Genomic DNA, 19,475 nt, shown 5'->3' with positions numbered 1-19,475 from the left:
TTTGTAAGAAATGAATTCAAGGGACATTAGATACTCTAAACCTTCCTTAATATAAAATGAAGTGTCATTCCTTAAGAGGTGACTGGGTAACAAACCTGTTCTGGAAACAGTAAAGGAAGGCTGGGCCCTGAGCTCAGAATAATCCATGGCATCTACAGTTCAAATTTATTACAGCAGCATTATAGTCTTAGCATATTACCTCTTACTGAATACACATGCACAGCCCTGAAACCCTCCAAGAACACAACAAGAATGATTTTCTTTACTTTGTCTAAACAAGTGAAGGCTGAAAAGAACCATTTGTTGGAGATAATAGAGGGGAGAGAAAAATAACTACGTCAAAAATATTTATTACAACAGACCAACTTGAGGTGAGTTTATTCTTGTCCATATAGTCACAAAATAACACTCCTGAGTGTCCATGGAATTATGTTACTCCTGCCTCCTTGCTTTGCGTTAGTAAGGGTATAGCTAACTCCATAGGCTCCTTTGCCATCAACAGTTCACTGCAAAGTAAGATTCTTTTTGTCCCTTTGATTCAACTCTAGTAAGTTCCTTTCTATTTGAAAGTTTCTAGGAAGAGTCCTTACAATGATGTTTTAGAAGACCATCCCCACAAAGCAAGAACAGCTTCACTCTTCAAATCTTACCTCTGACAGCACAGTCATGCTCAGTAAATCCAAGAATGATGAGGTCTTGTCTATCCAGTGCCCTGACCTTCCTAGGATACACAGTGCCCCTACTACCTGCAGAGGGCAGAATGGCACACTTTTCTCCCTTCCATGCTTCTCTAAGAAATCTCACTCCCAGCAGCATTAAAACTTTGTTCCTGTAAGCCTTGCCTGTGCTAAAGTGCTGTTAAAGGGATTTTTAGAGGCGGGGAAAAGGTCTGGGAAGAAGGCCAAGATCCGTAGCCACTCTCTGAACAGAAGGGAATAGAAATGCTTCTAACTGGCAAAAGACAATTTCTGTTGCTGCCAGGATTCTTCCATCAGTCTACACCAAAGATGATTCTATAAACTGTCCCCAAGGAGCTGTTCCATCTGTACAAACAAAAAACCGAGGTCCTTGGAAGAACAGAAGTGGCCGTTCCTTACACAGAGGTAAGGCTTAACGTGGGTCTAGTAGTGTGCTGGCTTGAAAGTAGTCAACTAGGGTGTGACTGAAGACAGGTTGAGTGGAGAAACTCTGCGTGTGGGAGTATTGTTAGCAGACAATGAGGCAGGGAGGAAAAAGGGAGCAGGCATCTCAGTAGAGGGAGTCTCGCCTTGGTTCCGAAGTTGTAGGATTTGCCGGAGCAAGGCCTTCCCTTCTTCCCGGGTCTGAAACAAAGTCAGGCAACTGTTTCAAAATATGTTCAAGGCTATTCTCAAAAAAAAAGTTCTAAAATGCTGATATGCAAGTTTCACGGCTCCAGGTAGCCTTTCCACTTAGCTTCTCACCCAGCTTCCACCCTTGGATCACAGTAAAGATCATAAGTTTGAGCCTAAAATCCAAACCCTTTAATAAAGAACTGCTACTCACATCATTGAATGCACAACACTTTTGGGCACAAGTTGAAGCTTCATCCCACAGCTTGCACTTAAAATAGTACTGGGCCAAATAGCGGAAAGCAGTGCTCTCTTCTAGGTGCTCCACTATTTCCTAGACAAGGAAAGCAGGAGTGACTGAGGTGGTCAGGATGAGATCAGCAACCCAATTCTCATGCTCATGACACGTACCCCACAGGAATAGATATCTTGGATATATTTGATGTAACACTGGGCAGCTTGTTCTGACTCAGTCAATTGTTCATGAAGCCTACAAAATAAATTGGTCTGTAAGTACAAATCAGATCTCAAAGCAAGCTAATGATAAAAAATAAAAGCACGGGGCGCCTGGGTGGCTGTCGGTTAAGCGACTGCCTTCGGCTCAGGTCGTGGTCCTGGAGTCCCGGGATCGAGTCCCGCATCGGGCTCCCCACTCAGCTGGGAGTCTGCCTCTCCCTCCGACTCTCCCCCCTCTCATGTGCTCTCTCTCTCTCTCATTCTCGCTCTCTCAAATAAATAAATAAATAAATCTTTTAAATAAATAAATAAATAAATAAATGAAAGCACAAGATGCACAGTACCAGAGAAGCCAACAGAAATAACAGCATTTTACTCCTTTCACTCACTTTGCCAGTTTCACCAGAGCCATTTTCTCCACATCTCCCACAGCGTAAGCTCTCCAGTAACACTGTCAAAAAAATAAACTGGTCACTTTGACCATCGTCCCATGTGCCATGACCTACCACATAAAGGCTAAAGTCCTACAAGCCGCCCAGAAGTGTAGACTTGGAGAATGCAAAGCATTTTTACTAGACTAATATTCCCACTGATGATGTCAGCCCCGCTTTGCTTTTTAGCCTATGAGCCTATAAATACTTAGGACTTCTGTACGTAGATAAATCAGAATGAAGGACAATTAGAGCACAGAGAGCCCAACCCTTCATCCAAACTGCTGATTTCCACTCAAATTCTCCAGGACCCAAATGCAGATACCTTTTTGGCTTCCACTAATTGATTCAGTTTCTCATAACATTCTCCTAAAGCAACCAGCATACGAGAATCATTGGGCCTGAGAAAAAAGAGAACAGGCATCTGAGCAAAGACTTTAAAAAAAAACTAAAGTCCTCCCTTGAGGAAACACCATCACCAACCACTATTTCAAATCTATACAGTGATTGATCTTTAATCCAATACTTCATATAATTATATTATTTTCTGTTCACAATTATACTATTAACCCAATAGAATACACTACATAAAAATGACCAAAAAGTATATGGCACGTTTAAACCCAGGTCTCTAAGAATCAAAACCATTCAATCACTGTGATTCTTCAGTAGCTATCAAAAGGTAAAGAAAAGGGGCGCCTGGGTGGCTCAGTCGTTAAGCGTCTGCCTTCGGCTCAGGTCATGGTCCCAGGGTCCTGGGATCAAGCCCCACATCGGGCTCCCTGCTCCGCAGGAAGCCTGCTTCTCCCTCTCCCACTCCCCCTGCTTGTGTTCCCTCTCTAGCTGTGTCTCTCTCTGTCAAATAAATAAATAAAATCTTTAAAAATAAAAAAATAAAAAAAGGTAAAGAAAAGTATGAGCTTGTCTCATAACACATCATTAACCGGTCAGACTTACCGAAGCTGATGGGCCCGTCTATAATAATAAAGGCAATAAAATGGCATCTTAAGGATTTCATAGGTCTGTCCAAGCCCATACCAGGCTCTGTAGTCCCGTTTATTGACCTCGATGGCATGTCTAAGAAATGGAAGAGAGACTGGTAAGAGGGCAGAATCAAGGTTAGCGATTTGTAGGCTCAAGAGAGGCTCCTAACATCACAGTAATCCCCTCTACCTCACCCCTCAACTAGAAACTCACCTATAAGCCTGAATAGCAGCAGATGTGTTCTTCATTTCCATGTACTCATGTCCCATCAGTGTCCAGGCCCCAAGATACCGAGGATTCAATTTCAGGGCTCTCTGGAAATATAAGGCTGCTTTCTCATGCTGAGAACGTAAACTATAATAATTGCCTGATTGAAAAATAAAAAAATATATATATATGAATAACTAGACAGGTAAAAATGGAAGCCCACTAAAATAGCATTCCACAGAGCAGGCATGAAACTATAACCCATTCCCCCAAAGTGTTTGCAGAAAAGCCAAATTGTACATAAAGGGAACATCATCATTCCCTTGGGAAATATAGTGCATCTATCACACATTCTGGTTCAAAAAAAAAAGGTGTTCCCTAACACTTAAAAGTTTTTCTTCAGTTTATTTCATCTGGATTTAGCATTTACCCACATTTTTTTTTCTCCATTTTTAAAATTTAAATTCAATTAGCCAACATATAATACATCATTAGTTTTGATGTAATGTTCATTGATTCTTTAGTTGTGTAAAACACCCAGTGCTCATCACATCACGTGCCCTCCTTAATTATCCACATTTTCTTTTTTTTCTTTTATCCACATTTTCTTAACAAAGGGTAGGAAGGGACGCCTGGGTGGCTCAGTCGGTTAAATGTCTGCCTTTGGCTCAGGTCATGATCCTGGGGTCCTGGGATCAAGTCCCGCATCGGGCTCCTTGCTCAGTGGGGAGCCTGCTTCTCCCTCTGCCTGCTGCTCCCCCGCACCACTTGTGTGCTCTCTCTCTCTCTGACAAAATCTTTAAAAAAAAAAAGGTAGGGCGCCTGGGTGGCTCAGATGGTTAAGCGTCTGCCTTCGGCTCAAGTCACGATCCCAGGGTCCTGGGATCAAGTCCCGCATCGGGCTCCTTGCTCCTTGGGAGCCTGCTTCTCCCTCTGCTTCTCTCTCTCTCTCTCTTTCTCCCTCTCTCTCTTTCCCTCTGTCTCTCATGAATAAATAAATAAATAAAATCTTTAAAAAAAAAAAGGTAGGAAATTTCTATAGTATGCTTTAGATTGGTAGTTTTCCAACTATATTCCTAGGTTTTGCTTTTTTTTAAAGATTTTATTTATTTATTTGACAGAGAGACAGCAAGAGCAGGAACACAAGCAGGGGGAGTGGGAGAGGGAGAAGCAGGCTTCCCACCAAGCAGGGAGCCCAATGCGGGGCTCAATTCCAGGACTCTGGGATCATGACCTGAGCTGAAGGCAGAGGCTTAATGACAGCCATCCAGGCGCCCCTATTCCTAGGTTTCTAAAGAGGTATGTACCTCAAGGGATAAAAAGGTAGAGCTCTGAGCTCCTCTCTCCCACAAGAATTAAAGCAGTTCTACTAGCATTGGTCTTGAAAAGAACAAGTGAAAGCTTTTGGGATTCTGTGAAAGATTTTATTTGCAGAAAGGGTATAGAAGCCATTTGACTTATGTCAACTGGTAAATGGATAAATAAAATGTATATATCTAAACAATGGAATACTAGTCAACATTAAAAAGGAAAGAACTACTGATACATGCTACGACATGGGTAATTTCAGAAACAGCTAAGTGAAAGAAGCCAGACAATAAGACTAAATATTCCAAGAGCGCCTTAACATGAAAATTTCAAGAAAAGGCAAAATATAGAGTGAGAAGGCAAATCTGTGGCTGCTGGGGGATGCAAGGGGGACTGACTGCAAACACATTCAGAGGAACTTCCAAGGGTGCCAGAATATTCTAAACTGGATTTATGGCTATGGTTACACAACTCTATAAATTTACAAAAACTCATTGAACTGTAAACTTAAAGTTGGTAAATTTTATGGTATGTAAATTATACCTCAATGAAGCTGTTTTTTTCAATAAAGTTATTTTTAGAAAAAAACTATTTTTTTAAAAAAAGAACAACTGAGGGGCGCCTGGGTGGCTCAGTTGGTTAAGCGACTGCCTTCAGCTCAGGTCATGATCTCAGGGTCCTGGGATCGAGCCCCGCATCGGGCTCCCTGCTCCGCGGGAAGCCTGCTTCTCCCTCTGCCCTCCCCCTGCTTGTGTTCCCTCTCTCGCTGTCTCTCTCTATTAAATAAATAAAATCTTTAAAAAATAAAATAAAATAAAATAAATAAAAAAAGAACAAATGAATAAAGGGGATTAAAAGTCACAAATTTCCAGTTATAAAGTAAATAAGTCACAGAAAGCAAAGTACAGCATAGGGAATACAGTCAGTAATACTGTAATAACTGTATGGTGACTACGCTTATCATGATGAGTGTTCAGGAATATAGATAACTGTCAAATCTCTGTGTTGTACACCTGAAACTAATATAACATTAACCTTAATAATAACTGGGATGCCTGGGTGGCTCAGTCGGTTAAGCGTCTGCCTTCAGCCCAAGTCATAGTCCCAGGGTCCTGGGATCAAGCCCCACGTCAGGCTCCCTGCTCAGCAACGAGCCTGCTCCTCCCTCTGCCTCTGCTGCTCCCCCTTGCTGTGTGCACTCTCGCTCTCTCTCTCTCTGGCAAATAAATAAATAAAATCTTTTAAAAAATAAATTAAATAAATAAATAAATAAATAAACTTAGTAATTTAAAAACCCCACAAATCCTGTTTCTAATGTAGCTATGAAGCAGAATGTTTCTAATAGTAAAAATGAAAAAAATAACCTAAATAGTCATTAGCTGGGGAGTAGGGAAAGGGAAGGAATGAAAGCTGTATGTTTGAACATGGTACATTTCTAGGCCAAAATATTGATTCCCCACCCAGAAAAAGGGATATAGCCCTATATAAGCCCTAGGTGCTAAAGGAGTGAGGATGATGGAGATATTAAAGAAGTTAGAACAAGCCAAGTTTTGAGCAAAGATCAAGTAGATGAGTTGTTTTTTTTTTTTAATCACATTTGGAAGAGCTAAAATATAATGAATGGTTACAACATGCTGGGCAAGCTACACTGGTATAAGTGCTTTCTAGGCATCAATTTATCTAATCCTCATGACAATTACCTGAGAGAAGGATCTACTTTATTAATAAGAAAACTAGCATAGACAGGCTAAGTCCAAGGTCACACAGCTACCTGGTAGTACAACCAAGATTTAAACTTGAGTAGTCTGGTTCCAGAGTCCAAACTTAACTATGCCATACTATAGTATATATGATTTTTTCTTTAAAAAAAAAAAAAGAAGATATTATACAGAAACAGTTGCATAAATGTGCAAAAATAAATGTCCACATACAAAGATGGCTCCTGATTGGATGATGCACCTGGGGATGCCTTTATCTCTTGACAAGTCTTCTCCCACTTCCCAGTGATTCCTTGTAATTAGAATATTGTTAAGTCTAGATCTCAAACCAAAAAAAGGGGCTTCTTGGGGTGCTTGGGTGGCTCAGTCAGTTAAGCATCTGCCTTCGGCTCAGGTCATGCTCCCAAGGTCCTGGGATCAAGCCCCATATCGGGCTCCCTGCTCAGCGGGAGCCTGCTTCTCCCTCCTTCTGCCCCTCCCCCTGCTCGTGCTCTCTCTCTCAAATAAATAAAAATCTTAAAAAAAGAGGCACCTGGGTGGCTCAGTACATTAAGCGTCTGCCTTCAGCTCAGGTCATGGTCCCAGGGTCCTGGGATTGAGCCCCACATTGGGCTCCCTGCTCGGTGGGGAGCCTGCTTCTCCCACTCCCCCTGCTTGTGTTCCCACTCTCGCTGTCTCTGTCAAATAAATTAAAAATCTTAAAAATAAAATAAAATAATTTTTTTTTAATTTTAAAAAGGGGGGGCCTTCTTGATGGTTTCATCCTCATAGTCGTATTTATCCTAGAAGCCACCTCTACTGAGGTACAATTGCAAACAAAGGCTTTAGCCAAGCCTTTAACAGCCCTCCTGGTAAAAGGAACCTCAAAGCTCATTGTGGGACATTCCCTGACTGTAATGACTTCACATCAGGTCCAGAGTGTCTTAGAGACCAAAAGTCACCAATGGATGATGGGAAACTGACTTGTTTTTAAAAGATTTTATTCATTTATCAGAGAAAGAGAATGCACAAGCAGGGAGAGCTGCAGGCAGAGCAGGCAGAGGGAGAAGCAGGCTCCCTGCTGAGCAAGGAGCCCGAAGCGGGACTTGATCCCAGGACCCTGGGATCATGACCTGGGCCAAAGGCAGATGCTTAACCGACTGAGCCACCCACGCGTCCCAAGGGAAACTGACTTATTAAACACCAGGCAATGCTTACAGACATGCCTGAAATAATACTTAAAATGTGTCAAACTTTAAACCCAGCTACCCTTATGCCTGGACCTGACCGTCGTAACTTCTATAGAGTAAACTGTTCAGAGGTCATTGATCTTGCTTATTCGAGTCAACCAGATTTAAAAGACTCCCCTATCAAAAACACAGAAGACAATTAGTTTATGGCAGTTGTTTCATGAAAAAGGGGTAAGAAAAGCTGGGTATGCTATAGTCAGTCTAACTCAGACTGTTGAGGCCAAAGCCCTGTCAGCAAACACGTCTGCCCCCAAAGCAGAATTAATAGCACCCACTTGTGCTTTGCAATTGGCAAAAAGTCTTAAAAATATTTATACTGACTCCAAAAATGCCTTCGTCATCCCATATGCCCATGGAGCAATTTAAAGAAAAGGGGATTATTATCAAGCCATAGCTCCCCAATGAAATGGGCCTGAAATTCACACAAATTCAAAGGATGACCCTCCAAAACTGAATAGCCCTTAATATCCTGACTGCAGTGCAAGGAGGCCCAGTAATCAATGGCTGGGTCCTGGCTGGGACCCAATGGCTATGTGACTCTAACTTGTGGCCATGGCTCCCCCAAGCTGGATAGGCCGCTGTACTCTGGGTTTTGCCTGGATGCACAGACACATTGTTAAAACCATTACCATTATTAAACCCAGCTAACCTTCCAAATTTAAAACAATGGCGGACATGTTTTGTGTCTCATTGGTATGACCACCTGGCATCCATCTTTGTTCCTTCTTTAAGACTGGACGATGTTGTCTGACACAAAGAAGCTCTTAATAAGTACATGGTTAAATCCTTATATGACAAAGTAACATTTCTCTATTAAATACTAAAGTAATACAAATGTGTAAAGCAGCTTTATAAAAAGAATGACATTAGGTGTTTTAAGTGTTGCACAAGGCAGAACTTTGCTCTATCATAAAAACAGAATGCTCTGTATACATTCCAGATAATCACAAAAATATTTCTGGGTTTTTAACTGACACGAATACTCAAATTGGCATTTTAAATGATCTCTTTCCTTTAGTGATTGCTTTAAACTCCTGGACTGGAGGAAAACTATGGTCAACTATTAAGGATCTCTTTGTTGGACTTGTCATTCTTATAGCCATACTAATCTTAATGCATTATCTTTTTCAGTATCTCTCTGCTTGGTGCCGAGACTCCATTCCTACAATGACTTCACATGGACAGATGATCCCTCCTACTCAAAGAGATTCATACATGTTGACCATGTTGGATTAGGCTGCCTCCCCTTTCATAACTCCCCTATATGTTCCCCAATTGACCAATTTTGACCTAGGTAGGGGCATCTCTACACCCCTACTCGGCAGGAAGAAGTTACAGAAGACGAGCCCTTCCACCTTCAACAACCTTAAAGATTTAAGGGTCAAAATTGTTCAGGGGCGAAATGATGAGGGAGCAGAAGGCAAGCTGAAGACAAAGCATAAGCTGACAGCCTGCAACCTCCCCCTACCCCCTCACTCCCAGGTGGGACTTTGTGTGACTTTCTTCCAGGAATCTCCCAACTATCTTAACTTTAATACCTTGCCAGAGGGGAAAACAACATTAACTTGACAATGACAAGGCCTCCAGTATCTCGCAGGTCCGTCTTCCTTAGCACATGAAAGCCCTTTTGAAACCTCCCTTTTCCTTCCCCCAACTCTGAGTGTATAATCACCAGTCCTCAAGACCCCAGTGCAGCAGCTCTTTCTGCCCTCGGGTCCTGTACCGGTTCTTTAATAAAACCACAATTTTGCGTGCGCGGGGACACACACACACACACACACAAAGATGGTTCCTGAAACTGTTTTTATACTAACCAACAGTGGCCGTAACTTAACATAATAGAAAATGATTACATAAAAATGCTGGCACATCTATGTAATAAAATACTAAATAGCCATCAAAATAATACAAATCTGGATGTACTAAATAAAAAGAAAAGATATACTGCTAAGTTAAAAAAAAAGAAGAAATTACAAACCAGTGTTTATAATGACTTGTTTTTAGCAAGCAAATTATACACACACATTTTTAGTATTCACAAAGAAAAATATTCTGGAGTCATGCTCACTGAACAATCTTGGGAGTGGGATTATACCCAGTTTTTACATTCTATAGTATATGATTTTGTTATCCTTGATGCTTTTATACTATTATTTTTACATTTGCATTACTTACAATAAAAATAAATCTTAAAAGAAAAAAAAAAGTAGTGACTCTTACCAATTACACAGCATGTTTCTACACGGTATTTATCTATCTCACAGAGGTTGTGAGCCAGATAACTCAACTCAGACTTCATGCTCTGGAAGAAAAGAGAAAGACAATCTAAGCATGAATGAGGAATCCCCCGACCTTATTTTTCTTATAGCTACCGCAACTCAATGACAACCCAACCCAGAAGATTAAAGCACAAAAGAGCCTGACCAAGTCTAAACAAAAGAAGCAGCTCACCCTGACATAAAGAAGGTTGGAGAATGTGTCCATATTTTCAATCCTGTAAGGGTCTTGTTTCCTTAGCTCATTAAAAATAGAAAGGGCTTTGTCAATGTCTGTAGAAAGAAGATAAGAAAGTTTAAAAAAACAACACAGTGCTACCTTCAGGACTTGATGGTATTTATTATCCTTATTCACTCACCTCTGATATTGTGATAGGCAACTGCAATTTGGGAAACAATATATGAGCTCTTAGAGAAGCCCACATCAATGAGATTCTGATACTTTTGCAGGGCCTCCTCTATCAACTGCAACTCTGTGTATATATGAGCCAGAAAAAACTCTTTCATCCAGGTGTCTGGCAAAGACAGGAACTTCAGCTGGCAGCAGGAGAGAGAGGGACACACTTAATATACTTTGACCTCTCTTCCAAATGAACATCAAGGAACTATCTTTATTGTCTAAAGAAATTTATCACCAAAACTTTATGAGAGCGCCTAACAATGAACACAGGGCAATTCAATTAAGTGAATAGGACTCACAAACATAGTAGGGAGGAATGACCTAGTTGAGGAAGACTTCAAAGAAAAGATAGGATTTCAGGTGAGTCTTAAAGGATGGGTAGAACTTAGAAAGAAAAAAGAGAGAGGAAGAGAAAAAAAGAACATTCTAGGCAGGGCAACAACATAAAGACAGGCAAAACAATCCTGATGAGTGTGCGTGAATTAGATGAGGAAGCTAGCTTAGTTTAAGGGGAGGCTATGTGCTCAAAAGTAAGTGAAAAAATAAGACTGAACTGGTAGGGCAGGTCCTATGGTGCAACAGGAAGTGGGATGCAATAGGAAACCACTACAATTTTCGGCAAGAGAATGACACGATGACATGGGTGTTTTAAGAGTAAGTTTGAAAACAGTATACAAAATGGCTTGGGAATGGGAGTGTATAAATGGAAAAGCTAGACAGAAAAGCAGCTATTAATTATAAGTAATCCAAATGTAAGTTGAAAACCAACATGGCAAAGAAAACCAAGAGAAAGAGACGCATACGAGAAGGAAACCATGGGAAGGTCTGGCAACTGACTAGAAGAAAGGAGATTAAGAGAAAGAACAAATATGACTGTGCAGCATCAAGACTGGGTGTCTTGAGAAATAGTGATGCTATCAAGAGAGTCTCTCAAGCTGGGAGGAAGAAAGAGAATTTGTCAGGCAAGATCAGAAACTTGGTTTTGCATACTTTGAGTTCAGAGATAAAACAAACTTTCAATGAAAGTCTAGTAGGCAGTTAGAGATAATGAATAGGAATAAACCAAGATAAGATTTCAGACATAGATTTAGCAGCACATATCATTACTGGGGGACATCAACCAGCCTTTGGCTCTTTAAAGCCAACAAAATGAAGTATATTATTAATTCCATTAACTACTGAAGAATGGCAAAATAAACTCTATAGACAATGTCCTCTAACAAGGACTAATAAAATGATTGCAGTTTACATTATTTCATTAATTAAGAAAACTATAAATCTTTACAGAGTCCTAGGAAAGCTCAGAAGAGACCTTAAAAATGTTTTTAATACAATCCTTGATATCAGAGAAACCTTTCCTATGGCATCTTTGGAATAAGGAAACAAAGTATACTAACATTTAGCCTATACAACAAGTTACAGTAAAACTTGAATGTGAAAACATGAAATACAGAGAAGATACTCATATTATAACTACACACAAATCCAACAGCAACTACCAGCCTAGAGCCAGACATTAGACTTTCAAATGAAGACTGAAATTCCAACAGTGAAAGAGATTAGAGAAGGAGCAAAGACCCAGCTACAAGCAAAGGTTTAGCAAACCTCTCTCCTCCGATCCCATTACAGAATTACATAAGACTTGGAGCAGAGGGTCTTTCACATAAATTTCTCAATTTACCATCTCTTTGTCTGTAATCAAGTTACAGAGTTCTAGCCAGGCTCCCCAGTGCAAAGGCAAAACATGAGTAGCCTCCACAAACACATCAATGGCCTCTTTCACCAGGTCCAGTTTTCGAAGCACCACACCGTATCTAGGAAGGCAAGAAACAATTACAGGAGAAATCAATGTTTCATAACACCTCCCTTCTACTCAGAAGAAAATGTTACAGAAAAATCCAAATTACTCTAACACTTACAGATAAAGGCCAAATCCATCAAGTTCCCGAGCCTGGTGTTTTTTGCTGAGCTCCACTCTCAATTCTCTAAGTGCCTCATTTTTTACTTGTCCTTTCTCCAGGGGACCTAGGAAACAAAATCTCAGCTCTAAGGAAAGACTGCCAATGGTCATTTCGTAGACCTAGACATTCCCCTGGAGCATCAACCAGAGTTACAACTGGAACTTAGAGCAAACGCTAGAAGTGGACAACATCTTACACAATCCATTTACTTTTACCAGAAATTACAACTGATAACTGGTCTGCAGTCATATTTTGTTAGGCTCACAGAGGTTTTTTGTTTATTTGTTTTTTAAAGATTTTATTTATTTATTTGACAGAGAGAGACACAGTGAGAGAGGGAACACAAGCAGGGGGAGCGGGAGAGGGAGAAGCAGGCTTCCCTCAGAGCAGGGAGCCCGATGCGGGGCTCGATCCCAAGACCCTGGAACCATGACCTGAGCTGAAGGCAGACACTTAATGACTGAGCTACCCAGGTGCCCCTGTTTGTTTGTTTGAAGATTGATTTATTTATTTTAGACAGAAAGAGACAGTGTAAGTGGGGGGGGGGTGGAGGGAGAGAGAGAAAAGAGAATCTCAAGCAGACTCCCAGCTGAGCATGGGGCTCAACCTCAGGACCCTGAGATCATGATCGGAGCTGAAATCAGGAGTCAAACACCCAACCAACTGAGCCACCCGGGCGCCCCAGGCCCGCAGAGGTTTTTAAAAATTTGAAATAGTTACCATGTTTAAAAATCACAAGCCTCAACTAAAAACCTGAATTTCCAGCTTCAGGTTCCAAAGAATGGGGTAGGGCCAAGGGAAGAAAGCCTTGACAACCCTAGGCTCACATTTCCTCAAGGCAGCCCTCAGCCAGAGGTATGTAACAAGCAGGAAATTGTGTTCTCTCATTTTTAACAGTCCTCCTAGGTCCACTTCACACATTTATATTACCTGCCTGGCTCATGTAGGCATTTGAGTGTGCAACCCCTGCTTTAGTCCAAAAGATAAAGGAAAGCAATTCATACCTAGGCTATCAACTGTTTCATCGTCCTTCTTCTTTTCTCCAGACTGTAAGAGAAAATCAACAAAAAGGTCTTATCTCAGTTTATTTTGAAACTCATTCTAAAACTAGCAACCTGATTCCAGCTAAAGGGCCCAAGTCCAACCAAATGGCAAATACTACTAGTCACTACTCTTATTTTTTATTTATTAAAGGTTTATTTATTTATTTTAGAGAGAGACAGAGACAGAGAGAGAGTAGGGGAGAGGAGCAGAGGGAGAGTCCTAAGCAGACTCTGAGCTAAGTGCAGAGGCCAACATGGGGCTGGATCCTACAACCGTGAGATCAAACCAGAGCGGAAACCAAGAGTCAAAGGCTCAACCAACTGCGTGACCCCGGCACCCCACAGTCACTACTTTTAAACAACAATTCAAGGGCCCCCAATGGTCAAATCTGGAATAATCTGAGCACCAAACTAATTAAGTACAGTACTAAATTATAAACAATTAAAAAAATAAGAATCTTTGATATTAAACAAGTAAATGGAGAAGGGGAGGGAAAGTTCACATATAGAATGCCAAGTGGCAAGTAGTAAATATGGAGAGAACACTGGCGTGGAAAATCATCATTTTGCAACATGATAGTAAAGAATACTTCAGGCAAGAATGAACAATGATTATTTAGGTTATTGACATTTTATAGCTATCACAAAAAATACTTTAATAAATATCCCTATTCATATATCCTTGTGCATATATTGAAGTATTTCTACTGGATAAGTTTCTTAAAGTAGAATTATCTGGTCACAGTATTTCAAATGGACATAATCTGCCAAAATTGACTTCTAAAACTTCTTTACCAACTTTTACTACTAAAACAGGGAGTCTACTGCCTCACACCTTTGTCAATAATGAATATTATCAGGGCACGTAGCTGGCTCAGTCAGAAGAGCATGCGACTTGTGATCTTGGACTCGTGTGTTATAAATAAAACTTAAAAAAATATATTGTCAATTTTTTTTAAAGATTTTATCTTTTTAAGTCATCTCTACACCCAGTGTGGGGCTCAAACTCATGACCCCAAGAGATCAAAAAGTCACATGCTCCACCGACTGAGCCAGCCAGGCGCCCTTATCAATAGTTTTAATATTTTCTTTTATACTGTCACTTTTTAACTTTATTTATGATAGCTTCTTTATTACTGTTAAGTATTTATAAAGTACATTTAACAAGTAGACTACTGCTAAACTATTTAAAAGATTAAAATTTGGGGCGCCTGGGTGGCTCAGTTGTTAAGTGTCTGCCTTTGGCTCAGGTCACGATCCCAGGGTCTTGGGATTGAGTAATGCATTGGGCTCCCTGCTCGGTGGGAAGCCTGCTTCTCCCTCTCCCACTCCCCCTGCTTATGTTCCCTCTCTCGCTGTGTCTCTCTGTCAAATAAATAAAATCTTTTTAAAAAATAAATAAATAAAAGATTAAAAATTTCCCCCTTGGTATTAAATATGGATGCTTCACTGAAGGTAGAATGACATCTTAAAACGGCCCTCACCAGATATCTGGAATACATGTATAGGAAATAGGCTTTCTTGCTATTGCAGCCATGCAGGAAATGTGCTGCCCGATCATACTCTTTAACATCAAAGTAGGCTTTGGCCAGGGTGTAAGCATCCATATCCCGGGCATCCTCCTAGAAGAGAGGTAAGGATGAGTGTTAGAGAGTAAGACAATAAAAATTCAAATTCAAGAAGGATATTCATTAAAAAAAAAAAAGAAGTATATTCATTAACTTGAGGATGTAAGAAAAAGTATTTTCTTCCTCCCGAAAACCTAGCATATATATTTATTTACATATACATATATATGTAATTACTTTTGCATATTATTTTATTACAAACTAAGGTTATGAAAATTTTTTTTAAGATTTTATTTATTTGATAAAGAGAGAGAAGGAGAGAGAGAGAGAAAGAGAGAGAGAGCAAGGGGAGGGGCAGAGGGAGAGCAAGAAGCAGGCTCCCCGCTGAGCAGAGAGCCTGATGTGGGGCTCAGTCCCAGGACCCTGGGATCATGGCCTCAGCCGAAGGCAGATGCTTAACCGACTGAGCCACCCAGGCACCCCCCAGGATTATGGAACTTTTTTCCAAAATAAAAAGTTGGGAAAAAAATAAAAATTTAAAAAACTAAACCAAGACACTCAGAAACGTGTATTGTTTCTTTAAATGCTGTGGGAAGTTGCATAGGCTTTAGTGTTAGGGACCTGGATTCAAATTCCGATTCCTTGATTTCCTGGTTTCATGACATTAACAGGGAAGTTACTTAGTTTCTCTGAGAATTCCCTTCTTCATCAGTAAAATGAAGCAAGTGGTACAGATTTGAGGAGGAATAAGTGGAAAAGTAATGGAAAATGTCTAGCATTAATATCTGCCATTTGCTGCTTCTAGGCTTTCAAATATGTACAAAAATGCAATATACTGGGATGCTTGGGTGGCTCAGTCGGTTTAAGCATCTGCCTTCAGCTCAGGTCATGATCTCAGGGTCCTGGGATAGAGTCCCGCCATCAGGCTCCTTGCTCAGCGGGGAGTCTGCTTCTCACTCTGCGTTTCCTCCCTGCTCATGCTCTCTCTGACAAACAAATGAATGAAATCTTTAAAAAAATGCAATATACTGTGCAATTACTTTTATTTTTTATACTTCAAAAAGTTCTGACGTGTTAGTATTGCAAAAGGCATAGAACACAGACATAATTCTGTATGGAAATAAAAGAGATGATGCATATTTAAGTTAAAAAAGCATATAATCCCCCCAAATTCTAGGGGTAAGTTGATTAAAACTTTATTTAAAAAAAAAATTTTTTTTTAAGAATTTCTTTCTTTTAAAGATTTTATTTATTTATTTGACAGAGACAGACACAGTGAGAGAGGGAACACAAGCAGGGGGAGTGGGAGAGGGAGAAGCAGGCTCCCCAACGAGCAGGGAGTCTGAGGCGGGGCTCATCCCAGGACCCAGGGACCATGACCCAAGCCAAAGGTAGACGTCCAATGACTGAGCCACCCAGGCGCCCCATGATTAAAACTTCAATAACTTCATTCTCCTTATCCTTCTCGCTGCAAGTATTACCAGAACAAAATTGGAACCAAAACATATTCAGTGTTTTCTTCATTGGAACAAGTCCTAAATGTGTCCATTCAGCTTAGGAGTCTACTGGCCTTTTTCACATCCACTCACCATTTTCTTATTTCCTTCCCCATCCCTTCTCATCTCCATTATACCTTTTGGAGTAGGAAATATTCACTGTTTTTAAGTGTGTGTGCGTGCATGGGAGGGGGGAGCGGACGGAGAAGGGTCAAGAAATGGCATCTTCAGGAAAAACAAAATGGATTATGATGAAAACCATTCAGACTACACAGACTATGTAAAAATACCTGCTATAAACATCATACATAAAATATATTCATATCTCATTTAATTTTCTCAATATCCCCTTAAAGTAGATACTATTAATATATGCATTTCAAAAATGAAAACACTATGGCTCAGGATATTATGTAAGTTGCCAAAAGTCACTAGTGTAGCTGAGATTTGAACGCAGAACTATCTGAATCCAAAGCCAGTTTCGCACTGTTGTTAAAACCTTTGATTCTTCTCGGGACTCCTGGGTGGCTCAGGCAGTTGAGCCTCTGCCTTCAGCTCAGGTCATGATCCCAGGGTCCTGGGATGGAGTCCCGCATCGCATCGGGCTACTTGCTCAGTGGGGAGTCTGCTTCTCCCTCTCTCTGCCTCTCCCCCTGCCTGTGCTCTCTCTCTCTGACAAATAAATGAATAAAATCTATTAAAAAAAAAAAAGGAGGGGGGGCGCCTGGGTGGCTCAGTCGTTAAGCGTCTGCCTTCGGCTCAGGTCATGATCCCAGGGTCCTGGGATCGAGCCCCACATTGGGCTCCCTGCTCAGCGGGAAGCCTGCTTCTCCCTCTCCCACTCCCCCTGCTTCTGTTCCCTCCCTCGCTGTCTCTCTCTCTCTGTCAAATAAATAAAATCTTAAAAAAAAAAAAACAACTTTGATTCTTCTCATCGTTAAGAACATTGTCTGGGCTACAAAACCTTAAAAGGCTGCAATCTTAAGCAAGGACTGTTTACTAATTCTCTCCAGTTTAAGTAAAGCACCACCAAATCTTTACAAAGATCAACAAAACCACACCGATAAAATCGCTTAGAACATTCAGCTCTTTAAATGCTTGAATTCCCTCCACAAACATTCCCGATAAGCACTATGCTCCCATCCAGCCACAGGGTACTCGGTAACTCTTGGGGCTGATGAAGAGCACTGGCAGTGATGGAAGTCCTTACCTCTGTAATAGGCGGCGGCGGCTGCAGCTCGGCCAGAGGCAAGGCCGGGAGGGAGAAGGCCAACTCCGCGGACCTGGAACACCCAAACTGAATTAGCTCCAAAGCCCCAAAGGCCAAGGATCCAAGTCTAGTCCCTTCCGACCCCGACATCTCACCATTTGCTACTGTGCAGTAGGCCCCGCTCCCGAGTAAGGCCTGCGATGAGTAGCAGCTGCTTCTTAATTTCTCGCAAATTTGAGAAATCGCTGCTCGCTGACAGGACCGGCACCACCGCAGCAGTCACAGCCACAGGGACTATAGAGGGACTCGCAGCCATTTTCCTCTCTCGCCACTCCAACCAATCACCAGTGATAATGCTAGCGGTCCGTCCGCACCAAAAAAGTCAGCCAGTTATTGGTAGGCTTCTGCTCCAGAATATCCAATCAGAGGTGCTACTTCTCGTAACGTCACCAAGAGGCCGGGAAAGAAGAGACAATCCCATCTCCGATTGGTCAAGAGCTACTGGGGCGGGAAAGTTAGAACTAGAGAGGGTGTGGGGAGAAAAAAAAAAAGGCATTGTCTCTGGGCGGGGCAAAGAAGAACGAGCGACTAGAATGGGTGGATTGGGAAACGGGCTCGGAGTAGGGGCAAGAAAGGGTGCAGACGAGAAAATGTCCTGCACCTTAGTGGTGATGTGGTTGGACGAGAGAGTGTGGTCTGTGGGCAGATTCTGTGCTACTGGACGGCGAAATGATGTACGTGTCTAGCAAGGTTGCCCGCTATCCTCTGGATTTTTCCTTGAGTAGGAGGCTGTATGGCCACAGATGGAGAATCCTTCCTCTTTATCCACCCCAGGGGGATAAGGATAGTTAACATTTATTGAGGGTTTACCCTATAACAGCACAGGTTCTGTACTTTTTACAACTGTGGTCTGAAACAGCTCTATGATATTCGTATCATCCCAATTTTACAGATAAAATGGAACCTCAGGGAGTTTATCACTTTTCCAAGGAGAGAGTCTAGATTATAAGCCAGATCTACCCCTGGTGTTCTTTTTTTTTTTAAGATTTTATTTATTTATTTGACAGAGAGACGCAGCGAGAGAGAGAGCACAAGCAGGGGGAGTGGGAGAGGGAGAAGCAGGCTTCCCGCTGAGCGGGGAGCCCGATGTGGGACTCGATCCCCAGAGCCTGGGATCGTGACCTGAGCCGAAGGCAGACGCTTAACGACTGAGCCACGCAGGCGCCCACGTGAACATTTTCAACCTTTTTGTTGTTGTTGTTGTTTTTAAACCTTTCATAGTAATATATGACTTTACCAGCTCTCTTGAGAATTTTTCAAATCATTTGTCATTCCTTGGGTATTATATAGAAGTGCTTTTAGGTTAAAGCCTGTTGTTTTAGATTACATTTTAATTTAGATTACATTTAGATTTAGATTAGTATATATTATTAAAATACACCTATATGTAATATTAAAGACTGTATAATAAAGTCAACTTTATTGCGCCATAATATATAGTATGTGAAGGCAGAATTCTACTTTTTTCTTGTTACACAAATAATGTACACTTTACACTTGTTTTAAATTTATAATTTAAGAAAAAAGCATGATTTGTTAGCAAGTACAAAAATTTGCATTTTATCATACCCATGTGTATATCTTTTTTCTTGTCTTTTTTTTTTTTTTTATCAGAGAGAGAGCGCTCGCATGCAGAAGCAGGGAGAGCAGCAGGCCCAGGGAGGAGCAGACTTCCTGCTGAGCAAAGAGCCGGCTATGGGACTTGATCACAGGACACTGGAATCACTGTCCCACCTGGAATCATGACCTGAGCCAAAGGCGGACCTTAACCAACTGAGCCACCCAGGAGTCCCACCCATGTATATATATACTGAATAT

The 19,475-nt window shown here is 41.2% G+C and overlaps 1 protein-coding gene across 1 annotated transcript; it reads right to left on the bottom strand.

Moving 5' to 3' along the window:
• Positions 1-361: 361 nt before the first annotated feature.
• CDC23 (cell division cycle 23) lies at positions 362-17,921 on the bottom strand. Its single transcript, XM_025852268.2, has 16 exons — positions 17,753-17,921; positions 17,598-17,670; positions 14,808-14,945; positions 13,285-13,327; positions 12,239-12,344; positions 12,001-12,133; positions 10,279-10,456; positions 10,095-10,192; positions 9,864-9,945; positions 3,395-3,548; positions 3,155-3,274; positions 2,523-2,598; positions 2,156-2,217; positions 1,722-1,800; positions 1,525-1,644; positions 362-1,322 (listed from the first exon to the last, which is right to left on the bottom strand). The coding sequence occupies exons 1-16, from the start codon at positions 17,911-17,913 to the stop codon at positions 1,152-1,154; spliced, it is 1,794 nt and encodes a 597-aa protein (XP_025708053.1). The 5' UTR covers positions 17,914-17,921; the 3' UTR covers positions 362-1,151.
• Positions 17,922-19,475: the final 1,554 nt, after the last annotated feature.

The sequence above is a fragment of the Callorhinus ursinus genome, unplaced genomic scaffold, assembly GCF_003265705.2.
Source record: "Callorhinus ursinus isolate GAN/ISIS: 27379988/994484 unplaced genomic scaffold, GSC_fseal_2.0 scaffold83, whole genome shotgun sequence".
NCBI classification, from domain to species: domain Eukaryota; kingdom Metazoa; phylum Chordata; class Mammalia; order Carnivora; family Otariidae; genus Callorhinus; species Callorhinus ursinus.
This window is presented reverse-complemented; position numbering and strand designations above follow the sequence as displayed.